Source organism: Suricata suricatta, chromosome 17 (genome assembly GCF_006229205.1).
Source record: "Suricata suricatta isolate VVHF042 chromosome 17, meerkat_22Aug2017_6uvM2_HiC, whole genome shotgun sequence".
In the NCBI taxonomy this organism is placed as follows: domain Eukaryota; kingdom Metazoa; phylum Chordata; class Mammalia; order Carnivora; family Herpestidae; genus Suricata; species Suricata suricatta.
In genome coordinates, this window is record NC_043716.1 from 38,557,201 (window position 1) to 38,579,519 (window position 22,319).

General features: G+C 45.5%; 4 protein-coding genes and 1 pseudogene across 7 annotated transcripts in view; 1 reads left to right on the forward strand and 4 right to left on the reverse strand.

Annotated features, from left to right (window-relative positions):
• The window catches only part of NT5C3B (5'-nucleotidase, cytosolic IIIB), an 8,974-nt gene extending 8,897 nt beyond the window's left edge, over window positions 1-77 (reverse strand). The window contains exon 1 of the mRNA XM_029928321.1: window positions 66-77. Coding sequence (XP_029784181.1) covers window positions 66-77 — 12 coding nt within the window. The remainder of the gene's footprint in view (window positions 1-65) is intronic.
• A 599-nt stretch (window positions 78-676) lies between these two features.
• On the forward strand, window positions 677-7,205 carry KLHL10 (kelch like family member 10). The gene is made up of 6 exons (XM_029928319.1): window positions 677-681; window positions 953-1,180; window positions 4,088-4,577; window positions 5,263-5,880; window positions 6,372-6,521; window positions 6,750-7,205. Exons 2-6 carry the CDS (start codon window positions 987-989, stop codon window positions 7,122-7,124), a joined length of 1,827 nt encoding a protein of 608 aa, XP_029784179.1. The 5' UTR covers window positions 677-681; window positions 953-986; the 3' UTR covers window positions 7,125-7,205.
• On the reverse strand, window positions 2,356-2,943 carry LOC115282343 (annotated as a pseudogene).
• A 125-nt stretch (window positions 7,206-7,330) lies between the features above and the next one.
• Window positions 7,331-18,344, reverse strand: KLHL11 (kelch like family member 11). 2 transcript variants are annotated; one of them, XR_003904605.1, is made up of 3 exons: window positions 17,752-18,344; window positions 11,113-12,766; window positions 7,331-9,182 (listed from the first exon to the last, which is right to left on the reverse strand). XR_003904605.1 is itself a non-coding variant. In XM_029928337.1 (2 exons), exons 1-2 carry the CDS (start codon window positions 18,294-18,296, stop codon window positions 11,185-11,187), a joined length of 2,127 nt encoding a protein of 708 aa, XP_029784197.1. In that variant the 5' UTR covers window positions 18,297-18,344; the 3' UTR covers window positions 7,331-11,184. The 2 variants fall into 2 exon arrangements, 1 of the variants encoding a protein (XP_029784197.1); XM_029928337.1 differs by having other exon boundaries at window positions 7,331-12,766.
• Window positions 18,345-19,650: 1,306 nt separating this feature from the next.
• The window catches only part of ACLY (ATP citrate lyase), a 42,651-nt gene continuing 39,982 nt past the window's right edge, over window positions 19,651-22,319 (reverse strand). For all 3 annotated transcript variants that reach the window (XM_029926983.1, XM_029926981.1, XM_029926982.1), the window contains 4 exons: window positions 22,014-22,127; window positions 21,576-21,658; window positions 21,023-21,099; window positions 19,651-20,613 (listed from right to left, as the gene is read on the reverse strand). In XM_029926983.1, the coding sequence (XP_029782843.1) occupies window positions 20,519-20,613; window positions 21,023-21,099; window positions 21,576-21,658; window positions 22,014-22,127 (369 nt within the window). In that variant the 3' untranslated portion in view covers window positions 19,651-20,518. The remainder of the gene's footprint in view (window positions 20,614-21,022; window positions 21,100-21,575; window positions 21,659-22,013; window positions 22,128-22,319) is intronic.

Here is a 22,319-nt window from a genome sequence, read left to right on the forward strand (position 1 = left end):
TGGGGGCCTCGGAGCGCCCCGGGGGTCGGGGCCCGCCCCACGCCGGACGCTTCCTCCCGCCTCACCTCCTCTGCCATGGCGCTCGCTGCCGGGACGACGGCGCCGGGACAACGACCGCCCCACGGCCGCACTGCGCAGGCGTCGCCGGCTGCCAGGGACCCAGGGACTGAGGGGCTGAGGGCCAGGCGGCTGGCGGGGTGGGGAGAGGGCGGCGCCCGCGCTGGGGAATCTCCACCCCAACGGCTGGGGGTTCTGTGTTGAGGAGGGTGAGGGTCCCAATGGTTGGGATTACCGGGTACCCCTGTCTAAAGCAAACCCCTGGCCAGAGAGGTCGTTGCCGGTCTTAAAGTTTGCCTGACAAGCAGCAGGAAGGGCGTGGATCTGAAGGAGCCAGAGAGTGAGTTCTGGACAACATCCAGAAGGTGCTTAAGTGGGCCCGCACATCAGAAGAAAATGAAGGACTGACATAAGTCCGCAGGGCAGGAAGGTCCTAGATAGCTGGGTCAGCGTGAACTCTAATCAGCTTTACTCCCTTCTGCCCCCTCTGACTCGGTTTTCTGGAATGCAGGGGAGAGACAAGGGCCCAGCAGTGGAAGAAGGTAGCCTGATGCTACTCTCTCACGCAACTGGACAACTGAGGTGGGCAACAGGAACCAGAATAAATGAAAACTCTTATAGTGTGTGAGTGATCACTGTCCTGTTCTGGATTCAAGGGCTCAGAAGGTGTGGGGTGGTCTTCAGCCTGAATGGTGGGGGAGGACAGAAGGAAGGAGGACAGGGACAAGAGAGAGTTCCAGAATCCGAGAGCACAATCCTGAGAGTGAGCTCACTGCGGGGCCGGCCCCAGGATTCTGGAACTTGGGCTGCCCTATCGGCCCTATATGAAAGATGTAGTAGGGAAAAGGAGTGACAGCTGGCTAAAGGGGCCCCCCACAACCCTCCCAAACCCTAGGAGAACAGCCTCTCTCTGCTGGTCCCAGGGTGCCATGGAGATGGAGAGCACGGCGGCCTCCACACGTTTCCACCAGCCTCACATGGAGAGGAAGATGAGCGCGATGACCTGTGAGATCTTCAACGAGCTTAGACTAGAGGGCAAGCTCTGCGATGTGGTCATCAAGGTCAATGGCTTTGAGTTCAATGCCCACAAGAACATCCTCTGTAGCTGCAGTTCATACTTTAGGTATAACAGGGTTACCAAACTAAGCGCAAGGGAGACTTGGGCTTATTATTCTGAGACATTCTGGTTCATTTCTTGTTTCCCAACCCATCATCTTATGTTATGTTAGGGACACGGCCAAAACTCTGGGCTACTGTAGCCTGGTTCCTTTGTCTTCTGAAGAGGCACAAATGGGCTCGGAGCCTCTTTTCCCTGGTTTTCAACCGGATTTCCACCAACTATGGGTGGCCCAGGTGCTTTTTTCCTTTTGAGCCTCACTCTAGCGTACCTTTGGGGAGGCACCCATACTGGATTTCCCACTTAAACCTAGAGGACAGTGCCCCTTCAGCCGCCCCTTGGGCCCCTGTCCCAGTAGAGACTATCTCATCCAGGGTTGAGGAGACGGGAAGGAGGATGTGGGAAGGCACCAAGGAAATACTTACCATAAGATAAAGGGAGTTTGGGCCACAACCATTGTAACCCAAGAAGTGGCAGAGCTATTTTGTTCATGAGCTGAAAATGAGTAATCAATTCCAATGAACATATGATAAATGTGTCCCATCTGTTGCTAAAAATGCTCATTCACCTAGACCTACAGCAGGGTCTACAAAAAGACCAGATAGTGAACATTTTAAGCCCTGCAGGCCATACAGCCTGTCACAGTGACTGAACTCTGCCTTTAGGAGAGCCGCCATAGACAATACTAAATGAAAGGGCATGACTGTGTTCCAGTAAAATTATTTATGGACACGGAAATTTGAATTTATTACAATTTCCAGGTGTCACAAAATTTTCGTGTTCTGTTCCCTTTTAAAAATGTAAAAAAACATTCTTAGCTTGTGGGCAGTACTGAAAGAAGAGGTGGGCTGAATCTGGGCCAGAGGCCTTATAGACTCCTGCTCTAATCCATCCATATTGCCCGAAACCACCTAGAAAAAGGATGCAAAAATTTAATAGGGTAGGGACTTCTGTCTTATTCAACAACTTAAAAAGTACCTGGCTATACCGTAGGAGCCCAATAGTTTTTTTTTTCCAATTTCAAAACAATATAAAAAATGAGTGTGTTTAACCATACTCAGCTCATAACAGAGCAAATGGATAAGGAGAATAATTCATGCTACAGGCTGTTGCTCTATGAACTGGAAACAGAAAAAGTTGGTAAAGGTAGGCACAGGAACGCTCTCTTTCGAGTGTTAGAATCAGAACCGAGGGGCTCCATAATCATCTGGCGTCCGCTCAATGTTGTACCTATGGTTAGAAATGTACATGATGGGAACTCCAGGGCCTCTTCCGGATCCTTCGTTTAAGGTCCCCCGGTTTACTGTGGCCACGATGTAACACTTGTGCTGAGTTACGCTCTGTACTAGCAGTCATCTGCATAGGTTCCTTTATGTGTGCATGGTAATCGTTCAAATCTTGGATCCTTGGCAATACTTAGAGCCACTCGATACCTTTGCCCCAATTTCTCAATTTCAGCCATTACACAAGGGATACACTTGGCATACGGACAGTCCATCATTGATTGTACTAAATCAAGTTTGGCTTTAATGGAAAAGTTGATAAAGTCAGTATCAACCAGGATGTGGTAAAGCGGGCCCGGCTGTGTGTTATATTGGAAGAACAAGCAGGAAGGATGTTGGGGGACTTCTCTTTCCTTGAGTGCACTGGGATCTTTCTTTTCTTTCTTTTTAGGTTTCAATCTTATCCTTTTCTTTAAGCCTCTAATCTCGGAGACTAAGTATTCGCTTCATGGTCGCATACTTTCTTGCTTTCTTTTGCTTCCCCATGTTCATGCCGCACTCTTGTTTCTTCCGCCCAATGAATAGTTTTGGGAGAGTAGTCATTTGTTCATTCAATAATTATTTATTGAGTGCCTGCTTTGTGACGGGCGCTTTTCTGTACTGGGAATAATGAATAAAGAGATATACATTTCTGTTCTCATGAAGCTTATCTTCTAGTAGGAGGAACACGGGTTCAATTAATAAAACACATAGCACATTAAGTGCTAGGGGGAAAAAGGAAGGTACGGAGAGGAGGGTGGTGATTTTAAATAGGATGATCTCTCTGCTGACAAAATGGCATTTGAGCAAAGACTTTAAGGGGATGTGGAAGTGAGAAATGAGGTCTGCAGCCAGGGAGCCTTCCCGGCAGAGGCAACAACATATACAAAGGACCAAAAATGAAGCACCTCTGGTGTGTTCAAGGAAAGTAAGGCGAGTGGGCCTGGAAGGGAATGAGGGGGAAGGTAGGAGGAAGTGGCCTCTCTAGGTATGACTGGTCCCGACCTCAGAGGACTTCTGTGCTCCCTGAGAAAGTCTTTGCATACTACTCTGAGCCAGAAGGGATGTCAGTGGAAGGTTCTGAGTGGAAGAACATAAACTCATAAGGAGGTTGGGGTAGGACTGTAAACTCTGGAGGCATCAAGGGCTGAAGCAGGGGGATTAGTTAGGAGGTTACTCCCGATCATCTAGGTAAGAGATGATGGTGACTTGGACCCAGGGGATAGCAGTAAGAGGTAAGGAGTGATCAGATTCTGGGTTATGTGTCGATTGAACAGTGCTCATTAAAAAGGTCTTATAGCTCAAGTTTAATTTCCTGAAGGAAGGCAGACTTCATTTGGGATAGAAGAGACCTAGGTCTTACTCCCCGGTCTAGTTCCCATTTTTTCCGCACACGAAATGGGGGAAAGTTTTAGTTATCAGGAGGAGGATTAGAAGCGTGACCAGAGTCAAAGTTCTTGGCAAGGTTCTCTTGCCTACTGTATAAAGCTCACACTCTGCCTCCCCTTCCCCCCTCCTCATGCCAATTTGTTTCCAGCATACTCACCGTGCACTATTTGGGAAATTTCCAAACTCTCCTCAACAAACAAAGGTGGGGGAGAAACTGGGGAGAAATGTTTCAGTGGCTACTAGTTTTTCTTTTTATCCCCAGAGCTTTGTTTACAAGTGGCTGGAACAACACTGAGAAGAAGGTATACAACATTCCTGGCATTTCCCCGGACATGATGAAGCTAATTATTGAATACGCATACACCCGGACCGTCCCTATCACACCGGACAATGTGGAGAAACTGCTGGCTGCCGCAGACCAATTTAACATCATGGGTATTGTCAGGGGTTGCTGTGAGTTCCTCAAGGCGGAGCTGTGCTTGGATAACTGTATAGGCATCTGCAAGTTCACAGACTACTACTACTGCCCCGAGCTGAGGCAGAAGGCCTACATGTTCATACTGCACAACTTTGAGGAGATGGTGAAAGTCTCAGCCGAGTTCTTAGAGCTCTCAGTCAGTGAACTGAAGGATATCATTGAGAAAGACGAGCTCAACGTCAAGCAAGAAGATGCTGTGTTTGAGGCCATTTTAAAATGGATTTCTCACGACCCCCAAAACAGGAAGCAGTATATCTCAGTTTTGCTTCCCAAGGTCAAATTTAGTTATTTTTTGTGGGATGCTTCATTGCTCATATTTGGTTCACTTATCCCAGAGGGTCTGTGCAAAGAGCCATATTCAGCTGCTTGGCAGATTCCGGGGCTGTATTTACAAACACTTACATAGAAGGCATCTCCTGCTACTCTGCGGAATTGTGCAATTTCCTTTGCTCTTGGCATTGTTAGTTCCTTCCACCTGTTACATTCTTTGACCAAATTCTCCCTGGTAGTGGGGAAGGAGACGGCAAGGCCTTCAAAATAGTTCTAAAGGGCCCTCCTTTCACCCTTTTTTATCGTTGAGTTTCCCCAAACCCCAGACAGAGGGACTAGACACCAAACCATGAGTATTTATACACAATTGTAGCCATCTAGTGCTAATTTGTGTTATTTTATACAGAGAAACGTAGATATTCAATGACTGTACAATTGCCACAGACTTTTCTGGTCTAATAGTACCGTCCAGTGGCCAAGGAAGGGGCTGGCTCTGTGCATGTGAGGTGCCTTCTATCTAGCTTATACCACATCTGAAAAACATGTATTTAAAACTGTGAGCTGTAAATTTCAACCACAAAGTAAACTCTGACCCTGCAGCAATTCAAAGGCAGACTGTCAACAGGGAGCTAAGGATATGGGTTTCCCAGATACCTTCACCTCATTTGACTTCTGTGTTTCCTTCTCAGGTTCGCCTGGCCCTAATGCATGCTGAGTACTTCATGAACAATGTTAAGATGAACGACTATGTCAAAGACAGTGAGGAATGCAAGCCAGTCATCATTAATGCTCTAAAGGCCATGTATGACCTAAACATGAATGGACCCTCCAGTTCTGACTTCACCAACCCACTCACCAGGCCCCGCCTGCCCTATGCCATCCTATTTGCAATTGGTGGCTGGAGTGGTGGGAGTCCAACCAATGCCATTGAGGCATATGATGCTCGGGCAGACAGATGGGTGAACGTCACTTGTGATGAAGAGAGTCCCCGTGCCTACCATGGGGCAGCCTATTTGAAAGGTTACGTTTATATAATTGGGGGGTTCGACAGCGTAGACTATTTCAATAGCGTTAAGCGTTTTGACCCAGTCAAGAAAACGTGGCATCAGGTGGCCCCGATGCACTCCCGTCGCTGCTATGTCAGCGTGACGGTCCTCAGCAACTTTATTTATGCTATGGGAGGATTTGATGGCTATGTGCGTCTTAACACTGCTGAGCGCTATGAGCCAGAGACCAATCAGTGGACACTCATTGCCCCCATGCACGAGCAGAGGAGCGACGCCAGTGCCACCACGCTCTACGGGAAGGTAAGAATTGGGAGGGGGCAGAGCAGGCCCAGAAGTACTTGTTTGGGGATGGATGGAGAATAGATGTGGCAGCACCCACTGTGCAGTACTGACTCTGTCCTCAAATGACTCCGTGCCCCTTTGTGACTATCCTTTTAAGTTCTACTCACTAAAAAGCAATGCATGCGGGGCACCTGGGTGGCTCAGTTGGTTAAGCGTCTGACTTCAGCTCAAGTCACGATGGTCGTGATCACAGCTTGTGGGTTCCAGCCAGCCCGACATTGGGCTCTCTTGTCAGCACTTCCCCCCACCCCACCCCCATCCCTTCCCCTCTCACGCTCTCAAGATAAACATTAAACAAAAAAAAAAAGGCAATGCATGCACACATGAGTGAAAGATACTCAGACTGTACAGACTGGCATCAGAAGGGTCCCTTTGCCACTGCCATACTTATACACTTTCTGCTCCCCAGAGGTAATGATTTCAATAACCTTGGGCCTCTCGTCACACAGGTCTACATATGCGGTGGTTTTAACGGAAATGAGTGCCTGTTTACTGCAGAAGTGTACAACACTGAGAGCAATCAGTGGACAGTCATAGCACCCATGAGAAGCAGGAGGAGTGGAATAGGCGTAATTGCTTACGGAGAACATGTGTATGCGGTGAGTTTATCTTGTACCACACAAAAAATGATAGCTCTAGATGCTTTTGTTCACAAGTAGGTTTATCCTGGTATTGGCAAGTATTCGAAGAGCATTTTTTCCCATGGAAAATAGTGGAAAGTGGGAGGCATGAAATCACTGCTCCCGCCCCTCCCCCAACAAAGGCCTCTTCCTTGGTGAACAGAAGCGATAGCTAACAGTCAACCATGTTTCCCTTGCTGTCCATAGGTAGGAGGCTTCGATGGAGCAAATCGACTTAGGAGTGCGGAAGCCTACAGCCCAGTAGCTAACACGTGGCGCACGATACCCACTATGTTTAATCCTCGTAGCAATTTTGGCATCGAGGTGGTAGACGACCTCTTGTTTGTGGTGGGTGGCTTTAACGGCTTTACTACCACCTTTAACGTGGAATGCTATGATGAAAAGACAGACGAGTGGTATGACGCCCATGACATGAGCATCTACCGCAGCGCTCTGAGCTGCTGTGTGGTGCCGGGGCTGGCCAACGTCGGGGAATATGCAGCTAGACGGGACAACTTCACGGGATTAGCACTGCGAGACGAGGTGAAGTACTCCGCTTCGACAAGTACCCTACCTGTATGAGCCTCTTCATTTAGCTAATAAAGAGTCTAAGCAGTAAGAATTACTTTTTTTTTTAAATAAATGCAGTGTTTAAACTTGTAAGAGTACTGGACAATGTTCAACTTAAGGGAGATAAGAGTTGGCAGAAAAAGGGGGTAAGAGGGAAGAAAGAAAGCATTTGTATCCAATAGTGTGTCATCAAAAAGGAAAAATCACACAGTGCAAACTGGCTCTAAAGAAATACGTTTATTTAAAACTTACATTGAGACAACCGACGGCTTCAACACAGAACAAGATAGCTTTAGGAACATAAAACAAGCTATTTTACAATGTAAGGTCTCAAAGCGGCCTAAATCCTACACCTCCTCTGGCTTAAAGGGAGATCGCCAAGATTATACTTCAAGTAGAGCAGGGGCTTGGATACTGATAGCCCAACAAAGTCACTGTATATCAACTTGAACTAAATATATATTTTACAAATAACTCAATGAGCCCTAGCACATGAGTCGTAATCTTCAAACACCTAGCAAGCGCAAGTTCTCACAAGTGCATTATGCGGGGGGACTGAGGGAACAAGTGCTCCACCGTGTGTGCTCCAGTGTCAGACCGAATTCAGAGTGATGCTCAGAGAGTAAGACAAAAGCCCTACCAAGGTAATCAACAAAGAGCAGTTATTTGGCTATTTAATGAAATTCCTCGAAGCAAGATTACTACTATATTATGTTACTGTAATTGTATTATGTCACTCAACTATGAGCTGCTTGGTTTCCAATGGCCAGAACACGTTATAATGTAGGCATCATAAGAACAGAAACGGACTATTCTCAAGAAAGCAACAAACCGTGGAGTGACTGTGCCAAAATGTTTGATAATTAAAGGAGAGACCAAAGTGTTTCTCAAATATTCTACAGTTAATGGCAGCCTGGAAGTACCCTCTTTTGCTAATGGAGGCGGAGAACTTGCTTCACAATTCTGCAGACTTTCAATAGACAGGAAATGTGGCCAACATACCCTTTTAATTTAAGCTTAATTTGAGGAAAAGTACAAAAAAGCCCCTTTATTTATGTTTGATTAGGCCAAGTAACTAAAATATACATTTAGTTTACTTGTCTACCTACAGTATAGTGTCTTATTAGAATTACGAAGCAGAGAATGAAGTATTTAAACATATGACATGCTACACTAGTCAAGAAAGAGAAAAAAGTGTGCCCTAGACTGCCTTACCAGGAGCCTGAAGAGTTTAAAAAGCAAAAGCACACAAATCTTTGATAAACATTATCTTCCCAGCTTCAAACTTCTTTTCTATAGATTTAAAAAGTATTTTAAAAGTTTTTGGTCCCAGCAATACTATATAAAACTAAGTGATAAAAACAAAACTGATGTCAATGAATTTTGAGATTCTTTTTAGCAAAATATTTTTGAGTTGGCACAGCAAAAGCAAAGTTGGATATACAAGATCTACAAGACATCATGCAAACATCTGCAAGAGAGATGTATTAAACACTAAGCTCATGACTGACATTCTCAATATATACCAAAGGGTTTGTTTTTTTAAAAACCACAGTGGGGTAGGTGTAGTTAGAGGACCTCCATTCTAAGATATAAGTCACACTAGAGGTTACATAAAGATATTATTTTTGGTATTAATCAATTCCTCTCTTATCCTTCCACAAAACAAGACAAAAGCAACAACAACAAAAGGTTCGCTTGAATACATGTTAAGCTGTCTTTTTAAAGGTTTAAACAACCAAACACGTTCTTTGTCATCAAAAAGGAAATTTCTTTCCCAAAGAGCCATTTTAGGCTGGTTGTCATAATCAAAACCCTTTCCAAATACTCTGGAAGTTATTTCCAGTTTAGAACTTCAGAATGTCAGCCTTGAACAGATTTAAGCAAATCTGGTTTCCTTCCCTATTAACAAGTTAGTCAGGATTTTTCAGAAACACAAGTTATTGATGTGAAGTCACACGTGTGAATTCAAATATGAAAATTAGAAATTCAGTAATCAGGAAAACCTGCACACGTCGTCATGCAAGGAAGGACTTACCCCTTCTTCTCAGCCATGGCCTAGGCTGCCTGCTGAGTTAAAAAAACAACAGTTTCAATCAAGTTTTCAAAACCAGACCATACCTAAATCTTATGAGTTATAAATTGTTGCATCAGGTGAAAAAAGACCACCCTCCAAATAACTTGGCAGTGGCAGCCTCAGAAGACAACTCAGAGAGAAGACCCAAAAACCTTCCATCACACCTTCTGGACAGAACCTGCCATTCTAGTGAGCTACTGAGTTACTTCACGGCCACGAAGAGGAAGTCTGAGAGGCAGCGCAGTCTATCCGAGACGAGAGCAGCGCTCAACGAGCTTTTCTGCCTCACTCGCACAGACCTCTCACCACTAAGAACGGGCACCTCTCGGAATTCAAATGGCTGTGGTTAAAACAGCTACAAATGGAAATTGATAAAATGGTAGAGGTGGTGTAGGATAATATATCCTTATACAGAAAATATGACCTGAAGTTTACTACCCCCATCACTCCAATCTGAACTAAATGGTTTTAAAGCAGATTTCCTACACGTTTATTGAAAAACTTTGTCCTAGGCAAGGATACCAATTGAGAAATTCCAGGAAAGCTCTCAGTATAGAGTCCAAGGGCGAGATATTAATAGTCTTGCAGCAAACTGAGAACCAAAATTTCTGGTTGTGCTTTTATCCTTTTGATGTTTGATACAGTAAGGAGGTTACATATAAAGGTCTAGGGAAAAAATAATCACTGTGCTTGGAATTTAACTTCTAGAACGGGATCCTGAAACGTCTGAGAAGATGATATTCTGAAAGAAACCAGAAACATACATAACGGAGCCCTTTTGCAAACCATTAGAGCAGGAGTCCTTTATGGTAACTGAGTGCTCATTCATATACAGCTTGGAGTGTGTGAGAGAATCGGAAGAATGCATAAAAATAAATAAACGATAACTAAAACAATAAAATTTTAAAAGCCTTAATTATGCACCTAAATTTGGTATTTGAGGCTCAGGCAAAGTTTGAATAAAAGTCTGGGGCAACTGGATAAATTAACGAGAGCAGTCAGGGCTGAAAACCAGTAAGGCTTCTCTTACACAACATTTCTCTCAATTCTCATTTCCTTCCCACTTTGAGAAAAGTTTCTTTCAGAAAGGAATGAGGAGGATTCTATACAATATACTTTAGAGCACAATTTAAAACTGAAGGCATTGAGTATCGATTGTCATAGGCATTATTTACACTCATTAACTTATCCTCAAATACGCCTGTAGCTCCTGAAAAAAGTGTTTACATGTTTTAATGCCTTTGATTGCTCAGTCTACCCTAATACTACTACTTTTCTTCTTAGAGAAACAAATTTCATATATATAACTTCCTCTGTATTAAATCAATGAGCTAAAGATCTCAGAGCGATGGCTCCAGGTCTAGAAGAGTTGCTGAAGACATGGGAAATATTAAAAAAATAATGAGCCAATCACAAATTTCTCACCAATCATCTCTTCTAGAAAGAAACAGCAATTTTAGATAAACACATACAACAAAATATGAATGCAAATATTCAGAAACCATCTTGCCGAAATATTGTGCTTTTCCCTCCCAAACTCAGTCTCACTATTGCACATACCTCCTGCAGATGAGGGCTTAATGCCTAAGTTCTGCTGTTTTCAAAACCAACCATTCAGGAAAAAAAATTAAAAGGAAGAATATCAAAGCAAATGTGCAAATAAAACTGTTGCTTAAAGCACGTTCGGAAACGTTAAGTCCCTCAGACAAAGGGGGTTTAACTTGTTGGCAGGTTCCCAGCTCTTCCACTAGTCGTTAACAGGACCTAACTTGGCTAGCACATCCACACAAACCAGACAGACGAAGACTGCAAACCAACAAAAATCACCACATAGTGAATTGTGTTTCCCATTCTTGTTTTTAACTGTGTTTCCTTTATATGGGGCAATAATCGGGTTAGGTAGAAAATAAGCTATCGACGTACTTTTTCAAGTAACAGTCTGGGTTGGGGATCCTCAGCCTCACAAGACAGGTACACCCGCACCTCTCTGAGCACCTAGCATTCAATCTGAGAGCTTGGCACTCTTCGCATGTTTAGGGCGTGCCGATGTATTTCTTGCATCTGCCTGATGCGGTCCTTCTGCCACATTAAGTTTTGAGGCATAGGATATCTCTGCGTGCCATGCAAGTACCGGTACGGGATTCGCACGTGGCAAGCAGTGGCTCTACAGCGCGGCTGCGGCATGGGAGGGAGAAGCATCCACCGCTTTCTCTCGGCACAGTATCGGTAGGCTTCTTTGCGGTACTGTTTGTCGATATCATCGCTGTTTTTCCAGCCTCCAATGATGAACACGTCATCTTTGTAATAGCAGATAGCGGCTCCTTCGATGCTTAGGACTTCAGGAGGTAAGCTCTCCAGGATCTCATCGGAAACTTGGCTGGCAATTTTTCTTACTGCCTCTTCATTTTCTAAAGAATAACTCTTAGGACAGCATGATGCTGTCTGGTAAAAGTTTGAGTTGACCACAGACATTTGGAAAAAGCAGTAATTGTCAATAAGAGGCAAAGATTCCACATCTTGCCACTGCCGAGTCTCGGTATCATAGCAAGTAATTACAGCCTTTAACCCATCTTCGGTGTCCCGGTCCACGGGAGTGCGGGCGGCGATGTACACATACCGGTCTTCAATGGCTAGTGCTTTGACATCTCGAAGGATCTTTGGTGCCGATTCCAAGTTGTGCCATTTGTCAAGCTCAGGATTATAAACGGTCACGTCTTTGAAGCCGGGGCTAAAGTTGCCATGTCCTCCGATGCTGTAGAGCTTCCCTTTGACTTCTGTTAAGCCAAAAGAATGCTTCCTTGTCATCAGGCTACAAACATGTTCCCACGTATTCAAATTTGGGTTGTATCTTTCCACAGTTTTAGCAAACCCTGGCTCCATCGATCCAGCAACATACACGTAGGACTCTGTTACTGCAACGGCATGTCCATCAAGGTGATTATGAATATGGGGCAGGTTTACCCATCTGTCCTCATCGACAAAATATCCCACACATTCACTTAAATAATCCCCTCCTTCTGACACACCTCCAATAACCATGATCACGTCCATGTTTTGCCCATAGCGAGGTAACAGTGAGACATGAGAGGCAGGATGCTGGAAGGTGCCAGACTGTATGTTTTCAGCTCTCAGAGCATGCCTCTCCACTGCATCGGCCACTAACTTGACGCAAACTTCATTACTGGCCACCAGCCTCTCTGGTTTGACATGCCGAGTAAGGTAAGTAGGTTTCATCTGGGACAATCTGAGCAATTTAAAAAGTTCTTCAAAGTATCTCTCTCTCTCTTCAGCATTTCTCTGAACCCACTTCAAAACTGTTTCAAAGAGAACCTCCTCAGAATCAACCGTAATTTCCAAGTCCGACAGCCAGTCTCGAATGAGATGGAAAGGTAAAGTATAAAATTCTTCATCCTGAATTACTTTGTGGAAATTTCTCCGTATCATATCGGCAGCTTTCAGAGCAAGTTGGCTCAGGGTATACATGTGAGCTAAGCTATGAATGGCCACACAATTAGAGAGATGAAGTTTTTTCTTGAGAAATTCTCCACAGAATTCTTTCAAACGAATTAACAGGAACCTAAAATCAAGAAAAGGAAAAAGAATTTTCAAATGTGCATATTTTATGTGGCTGCATTTTTGAGAACATCTGAATTATACAAATTGAAATGGTAAGGTTCATCTCACTTTATGCCCAACATCTGCAAAAAGGTAAATCCCCCAAATTAAAAAAAATTATGCTGGAAAGCAGATTTTTTTAAAGTTTATTTATTTATTTTGAGAGAGAACAAATGGGAAGGGCAGAGAGACAGGGGGGACAGAGGATCCGAAACAGGCTCTGTGCTGACAGTGGAGAGCTGAATGCTGCGCTCAAACTCATGAACCATGAGATCATGACCTGAGCCGAAGTCGATGCCCACTGACTGAGCCACCCAGGCTTCCCATTATGCTGCAAAGTATATTTAAAAGCATATATAAAGCCATCTTTATATATATGTTAAATTACGTATATTATATATTTATATTTAATTATACACGACACATGTAACTACACACAATGGAGCTTTTCATTATGTAAGATTTTCTGGAACATATCCTTTAATAAAGTACAACAGTCAGAGAAAGACAAACACCATAGGATTTCACACCTATGTGGAATTTAAGAAACAAAACAAATGTGCAAAGGAAAAAGAGAGAGACAAACCAAGAAACAGACTCAACTATAGAGAACAAACTGATTGGAGGGGCGGCGATAAAATGGATTATGGGGACTGGGGAGTGTACACTTTTGGTGGTAAGCACAAGGTAATGCACAGACTTGTTGAATTACTACATTATATACTTGAAGCTAGTGTAACACTGTATGTTAACTGTATTGGAATTAAAATTAAGAACTTAGGGGCACCTGAGTGGCTCAGTTGGTTAAGCGTCCAGCTTCAGCTCAGGTCACGATCTCACGGGTTGTGGGTTCGAGCCCCGCGTCAGGCTCTGTGCAGACTGCTAGCTCAGAGCCTGGAGCCTGCTCTGGATTCTGTATCTCCCTCTGTCTCTGACCCTCTCCTGCTCGCGCTGTCTGTCTCTGTCTCTCAAAAAAATAAATAAATAAACATTTAAAATTAAGAACTTAATAAGGGCTCCTGGGTGGCTCAGCGGGTTAAGGGTCCAAATCTTGGTTTCACTCAGGTCATAATCTGGCAGTTTCTTGAGTTCAAGCCCTGCATCAGGCTTTGCATGGGCAGCACGGAGCCTGCTTGGGGTTCTTTCTCCCTCTCTCTCTGCCCCTTTCCCATTTGCACTGTCTCTGTCTTTCTCAGACTCAATTGAATACATTTAAAAAAAGAAAAAACTTAAGAAAAAATAAAGTACAATAGTTCCATACTTTATTTTTATTGGCAAAGGCAATTCCCAATCCAAACTTGTCTATGCTATTCCTGTCCTAATCCCTTGTCAGTCACCAGCCTTTTCTTTGAGGCAGGGTCTCAACAAAGAGACTGTATTAAGCCTTGACTAGATGGTATAGGAACTATGGCTCCTGGGAGGCTCTATCTGTTCAAGTATCAGAAGGAACAGCAGTGGAGGCCTTGTGTTGAAGATTTTAATCTCCTCTTCACCAGAGTTTTCTCCTTGGGCAGCAGATGACTTGGTGGGGGGGCGGTGGGGAGGAGATAGCAAGGCAAACTCAAACAACAGTAACGAACATATGAAAGGGGTTTGGCATGTAGCTGACTAGAAGTTGTCTGCCCACCTAAATTCATTTGCAGTTAAATTTAGCTGAAACCACAAGTTTCAGCTAAATCCATAAATCTAGCAGAATTCAATTCTGAGGATGGCCACTTTGAAACCACTGCTGTAACAAGAATAAGTCCCCAGAACAAATTCCATCAGTCCAGGCCTCTAGTAGCCATTTGTTATTATGGTTATCGCACTTAGTACCTATCTAATTAGAATATAAAGATGAGCAAGACAGGTTTCCTTCACCATCATCAGGGAACATACCATCTTAGAAGACAAAGACAAGGTGGAGTGGCAAGAGCTCTAGTGGCTCTCAAGGATGTCTGGGTGCCAGGGTCACTAGATTCCGAGGCTGCCCCCACCCCCTCCCTGGAGCTCCTATCTCTGGCATGGCACCCCCAGGTAATTCTGACACATATTCCCTCAAATAGGTATTCAGAAACATTGCTCTATGAAAATAATAGCTAACATATACTAGGCATGTGCCATGTGTGAGGCACTTCTATTAGTTCCTTGTAAGTGCCCTTGAAGGTACGTTATGATCAACAGACAACATGGGCAGCAGGGAGAGGGCTCTTGCCTCAGAGCTGATGGGTGAGGTTGGATATGGTGGTTGCAAGGCATTGTGCCCAACACAAGGCAGCTAGCTGCTCAAGCAGCTGACAGAGGGACAGACGTTCAACTGCCTGAGGTGTTCTCGCCTAACCCTCAACCCCCTATAAAGCAGGAGGGGGTCTGAAAAATAAGCCCACGTGACAGACCACAGATGCACACTTAGCTTGAGTGAGGGCAATGACCCTTCTCTACTCCTTTTCATTCAACAAACCTCCCTCTTTCAAGTCTACACCTGCCCCACCCTATCCCACTCTCTCAAGAATTACCCAAACTTGGGGGCTCTGAGAAAACAAGCAATCAGAAACTTCATCTTACCATCACCCAATGTGCCTGCAGCTGTACCCTATACTCCACCTTCCCAGTCCTACTTTTCCATTATTAATATGGATTTATCCCCATCTTGATGTCAAGGACTTTGCTCCTGCAAGAATTCTCCCACTCCCGTAACATCAAGTTCTCCTCTTTCGCCGATTCATTTTTCTTCAGCACACAAACAAGCTCTAATATCTCCTGTCTTAGGTGGGGCGGGGGGGAGACCTCCCAGGGCTGTTCTCCAAACATTTCCATGTGTATCATTATTCTGATCCTCTTTTTTTTTTTTTAATTTTTTTTGTTTTTTATTTATTTTTGATAGAGACAGCACGAACAGGGGAGGGTCAGAGAGAGAGAGGGAAACCCAGAATCTGAAGCAGGCTCCAGGCTCTGAGCTAGCTGTCAGCACAGAGCCCGACGTGGGGCTCAAACCCACGAACTGTGAGATCATGACCTGAGCCGAAGCCGGAGGATTAACCGACTGAGCCACCCGGGTGCCCCTCTGGTCCTCTTTTTAAGACTTAACTTAAATGGCTCCTGTTAATGCCATCAAGGACCTCTATATTGCCAAATCCAGTGATCATTTATGGTTGACAGTTGACAGGATGCCTGTGAGACCCATCTGCTCTGCTGGTTCCTCTTTAACATTTTGGAACCCCAGGGCTCAATCCTGCCCCTTCTCTGTCTACACTCTCTTCCGAAGTAATTTTTCATCCAGTCCCATGGCTTTAATTACCATCTTATAAGCCATATTCCTCCCAATGTTCTTATATCCAACTGCCTACTCAGATACTTCCTGGACCAAATCCAAACTCCTGATCTTCCCAAACTTGTTTTCCTACACTCTTCCACGTCTTAATAAAGAAATAACTCCATCTTTCCAATTGCTTGCATCAAAAACTAGCAGTCTTTTCCCTTACGTTGTTATCAAATTCATCAGCAAATGTGTCCCCTCTACCTTCAAAACGTATCTAGAACTGAAGCACTTATCATCTTTACCTCTCCTTCTTCAATCCAAGCCTCTATCACCATTCCAACAACCTCCTAATCTTTGTGCTTCTGCCTTTGCAGCCCCTTACTGCGCCATCCTTTTTTCAACACAGCAGAATTCTTCAAATCACATTGCATTGTTCTTCTCTCGGTTCATTCAAAATAAAAGCTCAAGTCCTTCGCCAGGCCAACAAGCCCTATGGAATCTGGATCCATTCCCCATCACCACCCTGGGGCCCGCCTCTCCCATCCCTCTCAACCTGCATCCATTTGATCCAACCACGCTGGCCTCTGGCTGGCCTCTGGCTATTCTGGAACATCCAGAGAAGCCCCATCACAGGGCCTTTCCACCTGCGCATCCTCGACCCCACCTCCTTCAGTTCTTTGCAAACTGTCTACTTCATGAGGCATTCTCTATCTACTCAACTAAAAAACACAGCTCCTCTCCACCAGCACTTTCTATATGCTGTATTTCTCATCAAAGCTAGATCAATCGTCCAACATGGTATCTGCTTTATTTACTGCCCATCTACCAGTGTGAGTGCAACGGGGAAAGGGACTTCTGTCTGTTTTGTTCACCAGTAGAATTCCCAGCACCTTAGAACCCAGTGTCTGATCTGAGGCATTAACAGGCACTCAATAGGTATGTGTTAAAATAATGTACCTGGTAACATAACACTGCCCAAAGAGAGACCTCCACATCTCTAAAGATGGCATTCACCTGCCTCCTAACCAGTCTCTGAAGCATCCATTCCTGCTCCGTACAATCCATTTTCCACTGTAGCAGAATCCTCTTTTAAAATAATTAAATTAGGAAGTTTCTTTACTCAGCTTCCCACCTCACAGTAAAAAACCAAATGCCTTATTCCAACGAATTTCACAAAGCCCTTCACCCACTAGACCCAGCTCCACGCGATATTTCCTTCAGTTCTTTTAAGCCGAACTGGATCCTGACCTTTGCGTTCCCTGCCTGGAATGTTCATGCCCCATCTCTGCAGGTCTAGTTCTTTCTGGCCGTTTAGAGATCGGTCTAAATGCCCCCTCCTCAGAAAGGTCTCTCCTCTACCCAATCACTATCCTTTCATCAATTTTAAATGTCAACACAGCGCTGATCACGGGCAGATTTTTTCACTGCCTTTGTCCCTCCACCTGGATCTGAGCTCCCTAAGCGCAGGGCGCCCCCGTCAGACCGGCCGGCTGCACCTTCAGTGCCCGGCGCAGTGGCTGCCCCTCACCCCCCACTCTCGGCACACAGCAGGCGCTCAACAAACAACAGACAAACGCATTTCCTATGGGCTCCCCTGAGTCCCACCCGCAGGCCCTGCGCCCGGGCCTTCCCCGCCCCCTCCCAAGGTGCGGCCCTCGGTGACCGAGCATCTCGACCGCCCGGCGCGCGACCCTCCGCATCCCGCCTACCTGTCGGCCAACTCCAGCACCTCGTGCACGCTGCCCGTGCTGACGCGGATGCGCCCGGTGTACATGTATTCGATAACGGCCTCCACCGTGTCGGGCTCGGGCCCAGGCTCGGAGCTCCACTTGCGCATCTCCACCCTGCCCGAGCGGGACTCCGAGAACTGGCCCGAGAGCAGGGGCGTGAAGTACTCGGTGGCGGCGGCCAGCACCGAGCGGTGGGCCCGGAACTCTCGGCCCCCCGCGCCGCCGAAGCACAAGGTAATGTCGCAGAAGAGGCCCTGGCGCCGCTGCTCGTTCTGCCTCCACGACAGCTCAGAGCAGTGAGAGCTGCACTCGAAATCCTCGGCCTCCGGGCCCGGATCGCCCCCGCTCGCCTCCATTGCAGATATGCCGGGCCCAGACCCGAAGTCCACCGTGCCGCTGCCTCGGACCTCAGCGGCCAACCCTGCCGAGCCGGCGGCGGCCGTCTCCATGCTCTCCATCTCCAGCACCTGAAGAGATGCGGCCGCCGCCGCCGCCGCGGCCGCCGCCACCGCCGCCGCCGCCATCTTGACGCCGCCCCGCCCTACCTCCGCAGTCTCTGAACGATTCAGCCGTTGTGGTGCGACACAGAGGATTCTGGGAATAAATAGTGGGCGCAGGGCGGAGCTGGGCTCGCCGGTGTGCGCACGCGCGGCCGCTCCCGCCCTGAGCCGCTCCACCGTGAAGCGCTGGTTAGCGTTGCGCCTCCAGACCTCCGTCCCATGTTTCGGGTCTCCTTCCCGTCAGAGCGGCACGGTCTTCGTGGTCACTTTATAGGACAAAAGCCACCCAGGACCATCACCCACTGTTAGTGTCTCGGGTGGCGACAGTGGATTCTTAAAGATTTAAAATGGTTTTGGAGTAAACATTAAAAAAGTAGACGAGACCGAGACCCAGCTAAGTGGACGAGGGCGAGCAAGTTGCTTAGTATTTCTGAACCAACTTATCTTCTACAACTGGGATAGTATGTTAGGAGAGCGCTTAGAGATGCTGTGTTTCACGTAATGTTTGGTCCATAGTCAGTTCCAAACACACTTGTTTAAAAGATGAATAGAAGTCACTTCGGAGCTTTAAGCAAGGAGTGGCTCACTTAGATGCATGTTTTAAAATATCACTGGGGGCTGGAGAAATAATGAAAAAGTGGAAGTAGGGGCATTAGTTAGCATACAGATACATCAGAGGGATAATGGAAAGATGAATCCACATAAGATGTGACAACCAGAGAAGTGGAAGAAAGGACTTGAGCTTTTGAGCATTTGGGTAGAGCTGTAGTTCCTATTCACTGAGAATAGGAGAGGTACAGATTCAGGGGAGAAGATAGGGGTTTTTTTGCTTCCCCCTCCCCGCAACATTTTAAAGAAGTTTATTTTTTTAGTAGTCTCTACACCCATCATGGGGCTTGAACTCAGGAACCTGAGATACGAGGTGTATGCTCCTCCTACTAAGCCAACCAGGGGCCCCCTTGCGAGGGAAGGTTTAAGCTAGTGTTTTCATTAGTTCTGTGTGTGTGTGTGTGTGTGTGTGTGTGTGTGTGTGTGTGTGAGAGAGAAGAGATGGATTAACATTTTTAAAACGACATGTAGGGGCGCCTGGGTGGCTCAGTCGGTTGAGCGTCCGACTTCGGCTCAGGTCATGATCTCACAGTTCGTGGGTTGGAACCCCATATCGGTTCTGTCCTGACTGCTCAGAGCCTGGAGCCTGTTTCAGATTCTGTGTCTCCCTCTCTCTCTGCCCCTCCCCCACTTGTGCTCTGTCTCTCTGTCTCAAAAATAAACAAAAAATTAAAAAATAAAATAAAAACTGAACGACATGTAGTGAACTATTAGAAAGCACTGTTCAGAGGAATACAGAGGAAAGGATATGGATGACATGAGACAGTAATGTCTTGTTACTATATTGTTTATTGAAACCAAATGGATAATACAGAGAAGAGACTGACGTGGCGGCTGCCAGAATCTTGCTGGCTTAGAGATGCAAACTGGCTGGAGATGAGTCCTTGAACCCACACTTCAGTAACAGACTGATAAATCAGTTGCATAAATACAGAGAACATAAAACACGAGACATTTCACAGCTTTTTGCTTTGCGTTTCCATTTTAAACATATGTATGTTACAACTTTACATTTTAAATTACTACTCCATGTATTTTGCGACAATGGCTAGGGATGCAATGGTCCTATCCCCCTGAAATAAGAGTTTGGTCTGCAACATAGAACATTTCAGTGAGATACCAAACAAACCCTTAACACAGAACATACAAGGTCTTGAAAAATCAGATTAACACAATGCTCTTCAGGTTATATGAGGAGGAAAGGAAAGTGGAAAACCAAGCATTAGGGATGCTTTAAATTGATAGTACCTTGAAGTCTTAAAAGTTTCATCCCCTTCCTCCAAGGGGAAAAAAAATCCTAACTAAAGGAAAAAAGAAAGCAACGTCATAACACCATACAGTGAGGAATACGATCCTTAGAGTGCTGAGATGCTTCCATATAATAAATACAGCAGGTAGCAGAGCAAATGACACAAGTATTGGCTTGGTTTTTACTTCTATGCTTATGAAAAAAAAAAAGTACTGAGCTTCCTTGTGTGGAATGAACAGTATTAGCCTGTGGGTGTCTTCAGTGCTGGTGCACCAGCGGCTGTTTACATTCCAGGCCCGTTTTCTAGCAAGCTCCGGCGCCAGCTGTGCGCACACTACTTCCCAGGGGTCAAGCTCGTGTCTTCACTGCAGTACGGTTCCTGGCTCAGTTACATGCTCATGTGTTCCGGAAGAACATATGAAATATCATCCCAAGGGTGACGATACAGTCCCTGCTTCAGCCTCTTCTGATCGAGATAGTGTCCTGAAATGGGGCAAAGGTATCTTTCTGTTAAGAGTCGGGGAGTCTGCTAAAAGTCTGGCGAGGGGAAAAAGATGAGGATGGAAAATCTGATACAAAAAGAAATGAGGAAGTAAACCCAGACCCACTGCACAGGCGGATGCCGGCCTGGCGAAAAGGCAACTAACTTGGATTTCATTCTGTTTTCCTGGACTAGCAATCAGTCCTTTCCAACAACAAAGGAACCAAGGAGCAAAGAAAAAGGGGGAAGTTAAAGTAAGAAAGGAAGGATTAGGAACAATGATGAAAATCATGTGAGAGCTTTCCTGTAGAAACTCGCCATATAGGTGCTACAGCCAAACCATTGGGGGTTGGGGGAGAGGGGAACCAAGCCAAACCAGATTCTTCTTAACAGCAACAACCACCAACTCACCAATGAAGCCCATACTCCTTCCCAGCACAAAGATGCCATTGAGGGCTCCAATGTCAATATATTCATCAGCCTCCTCCCTGCAACACATAGTCAACCTGTGCTTTTTAAATGGCTCACATGACCCCCCACTTCCCCACAGACACTACAACTTCTGCCCGGGAACAAAAAGATCTCTTTGGCATCAAAGTACAACAAGGATGCCTTGGGTGGTAGGAGTAGGGACAAGTTTTGTTTTCTTCTTTATACCTCGGCATATTTTATGAATCCTGTGTAATAAGTATTGCTTTTAGAACTGGAAGGAAATAGCAAGCATCAGTAAATGTAAAAAAGAAGAAAACAGGGGAGGGGGCACCTGGGTGGCTCAGTCAGTTAAATGTCCCACTTCAGCTCATGTCATGATCTCACAGTTCGTGAGTTCGAGCCCCACGTCAGGCTCTGCTTGGGGCTTGCTCTCTCTCTCTCTGCCCCTGTCCCACACACGCTCATTCTTTCTTTCCCCGAAAATAAACAAACTTAAAAAAAAAAAGATGAAGAAAATGGCCAAAGAGCTCACCGAGTAAAGGACCCACAGTTTCTAAGCATGTCTACAAATGCAACTCCAATGAAACCGTCTACGTTCAGGATAAGATTTGGTTTCTGGGAAGGTAAAACATGCAAAGCACTTATCATTTCTCATTTTTTCTTTGTAATTCTCCACAATTACTACTGATAATAGAACTATAAATTCTGACCACAGTTTAAAAATCTCCCACCAAATCATCCCAGCTGATTAGGAAAGAAACAGTTCAATTTCCAGTGTCTAGCAAAGGACTCAACCCCTAGCTGACACTTAGTATGTCTCTGTTGAACTTAGCAGTACAACAGAAATAAAGTTTCCCGGAACACCAGGTTTGATTTTGGCTGCACAATCAAAAGGTAGGCTGCCTCTTGTGTCCCCCAAGAAATTCACCCACAGCTATGATTGGGGAACTACGGATATTTTCTCTTTTACCTTCGAGGTGGTAATCTTCTCGACTTCCAGCGCATAGTCAAGCAGGGGAGTGGCAGGGAAGTGCTGTTTGACATAATCTTTGAGGATCTGCACTCGCATGTCTGGGTTGTTTATCTAGAAAGTGACCCAAAGTTACAGAGGAACTCACCCTGACACCACCATTAAGAGACCTGTTGGGGGCGCCTGGGTGGCTCAGTCAGTCAAGGTCTCACTCTTGGTTTAGGCTCAATTCATGATCTCACGGATCGGGAGTTCAAGCCCCACACTGGGTTCAGCACTGACAGTGCAGAAGCTGCTTTGGATTTT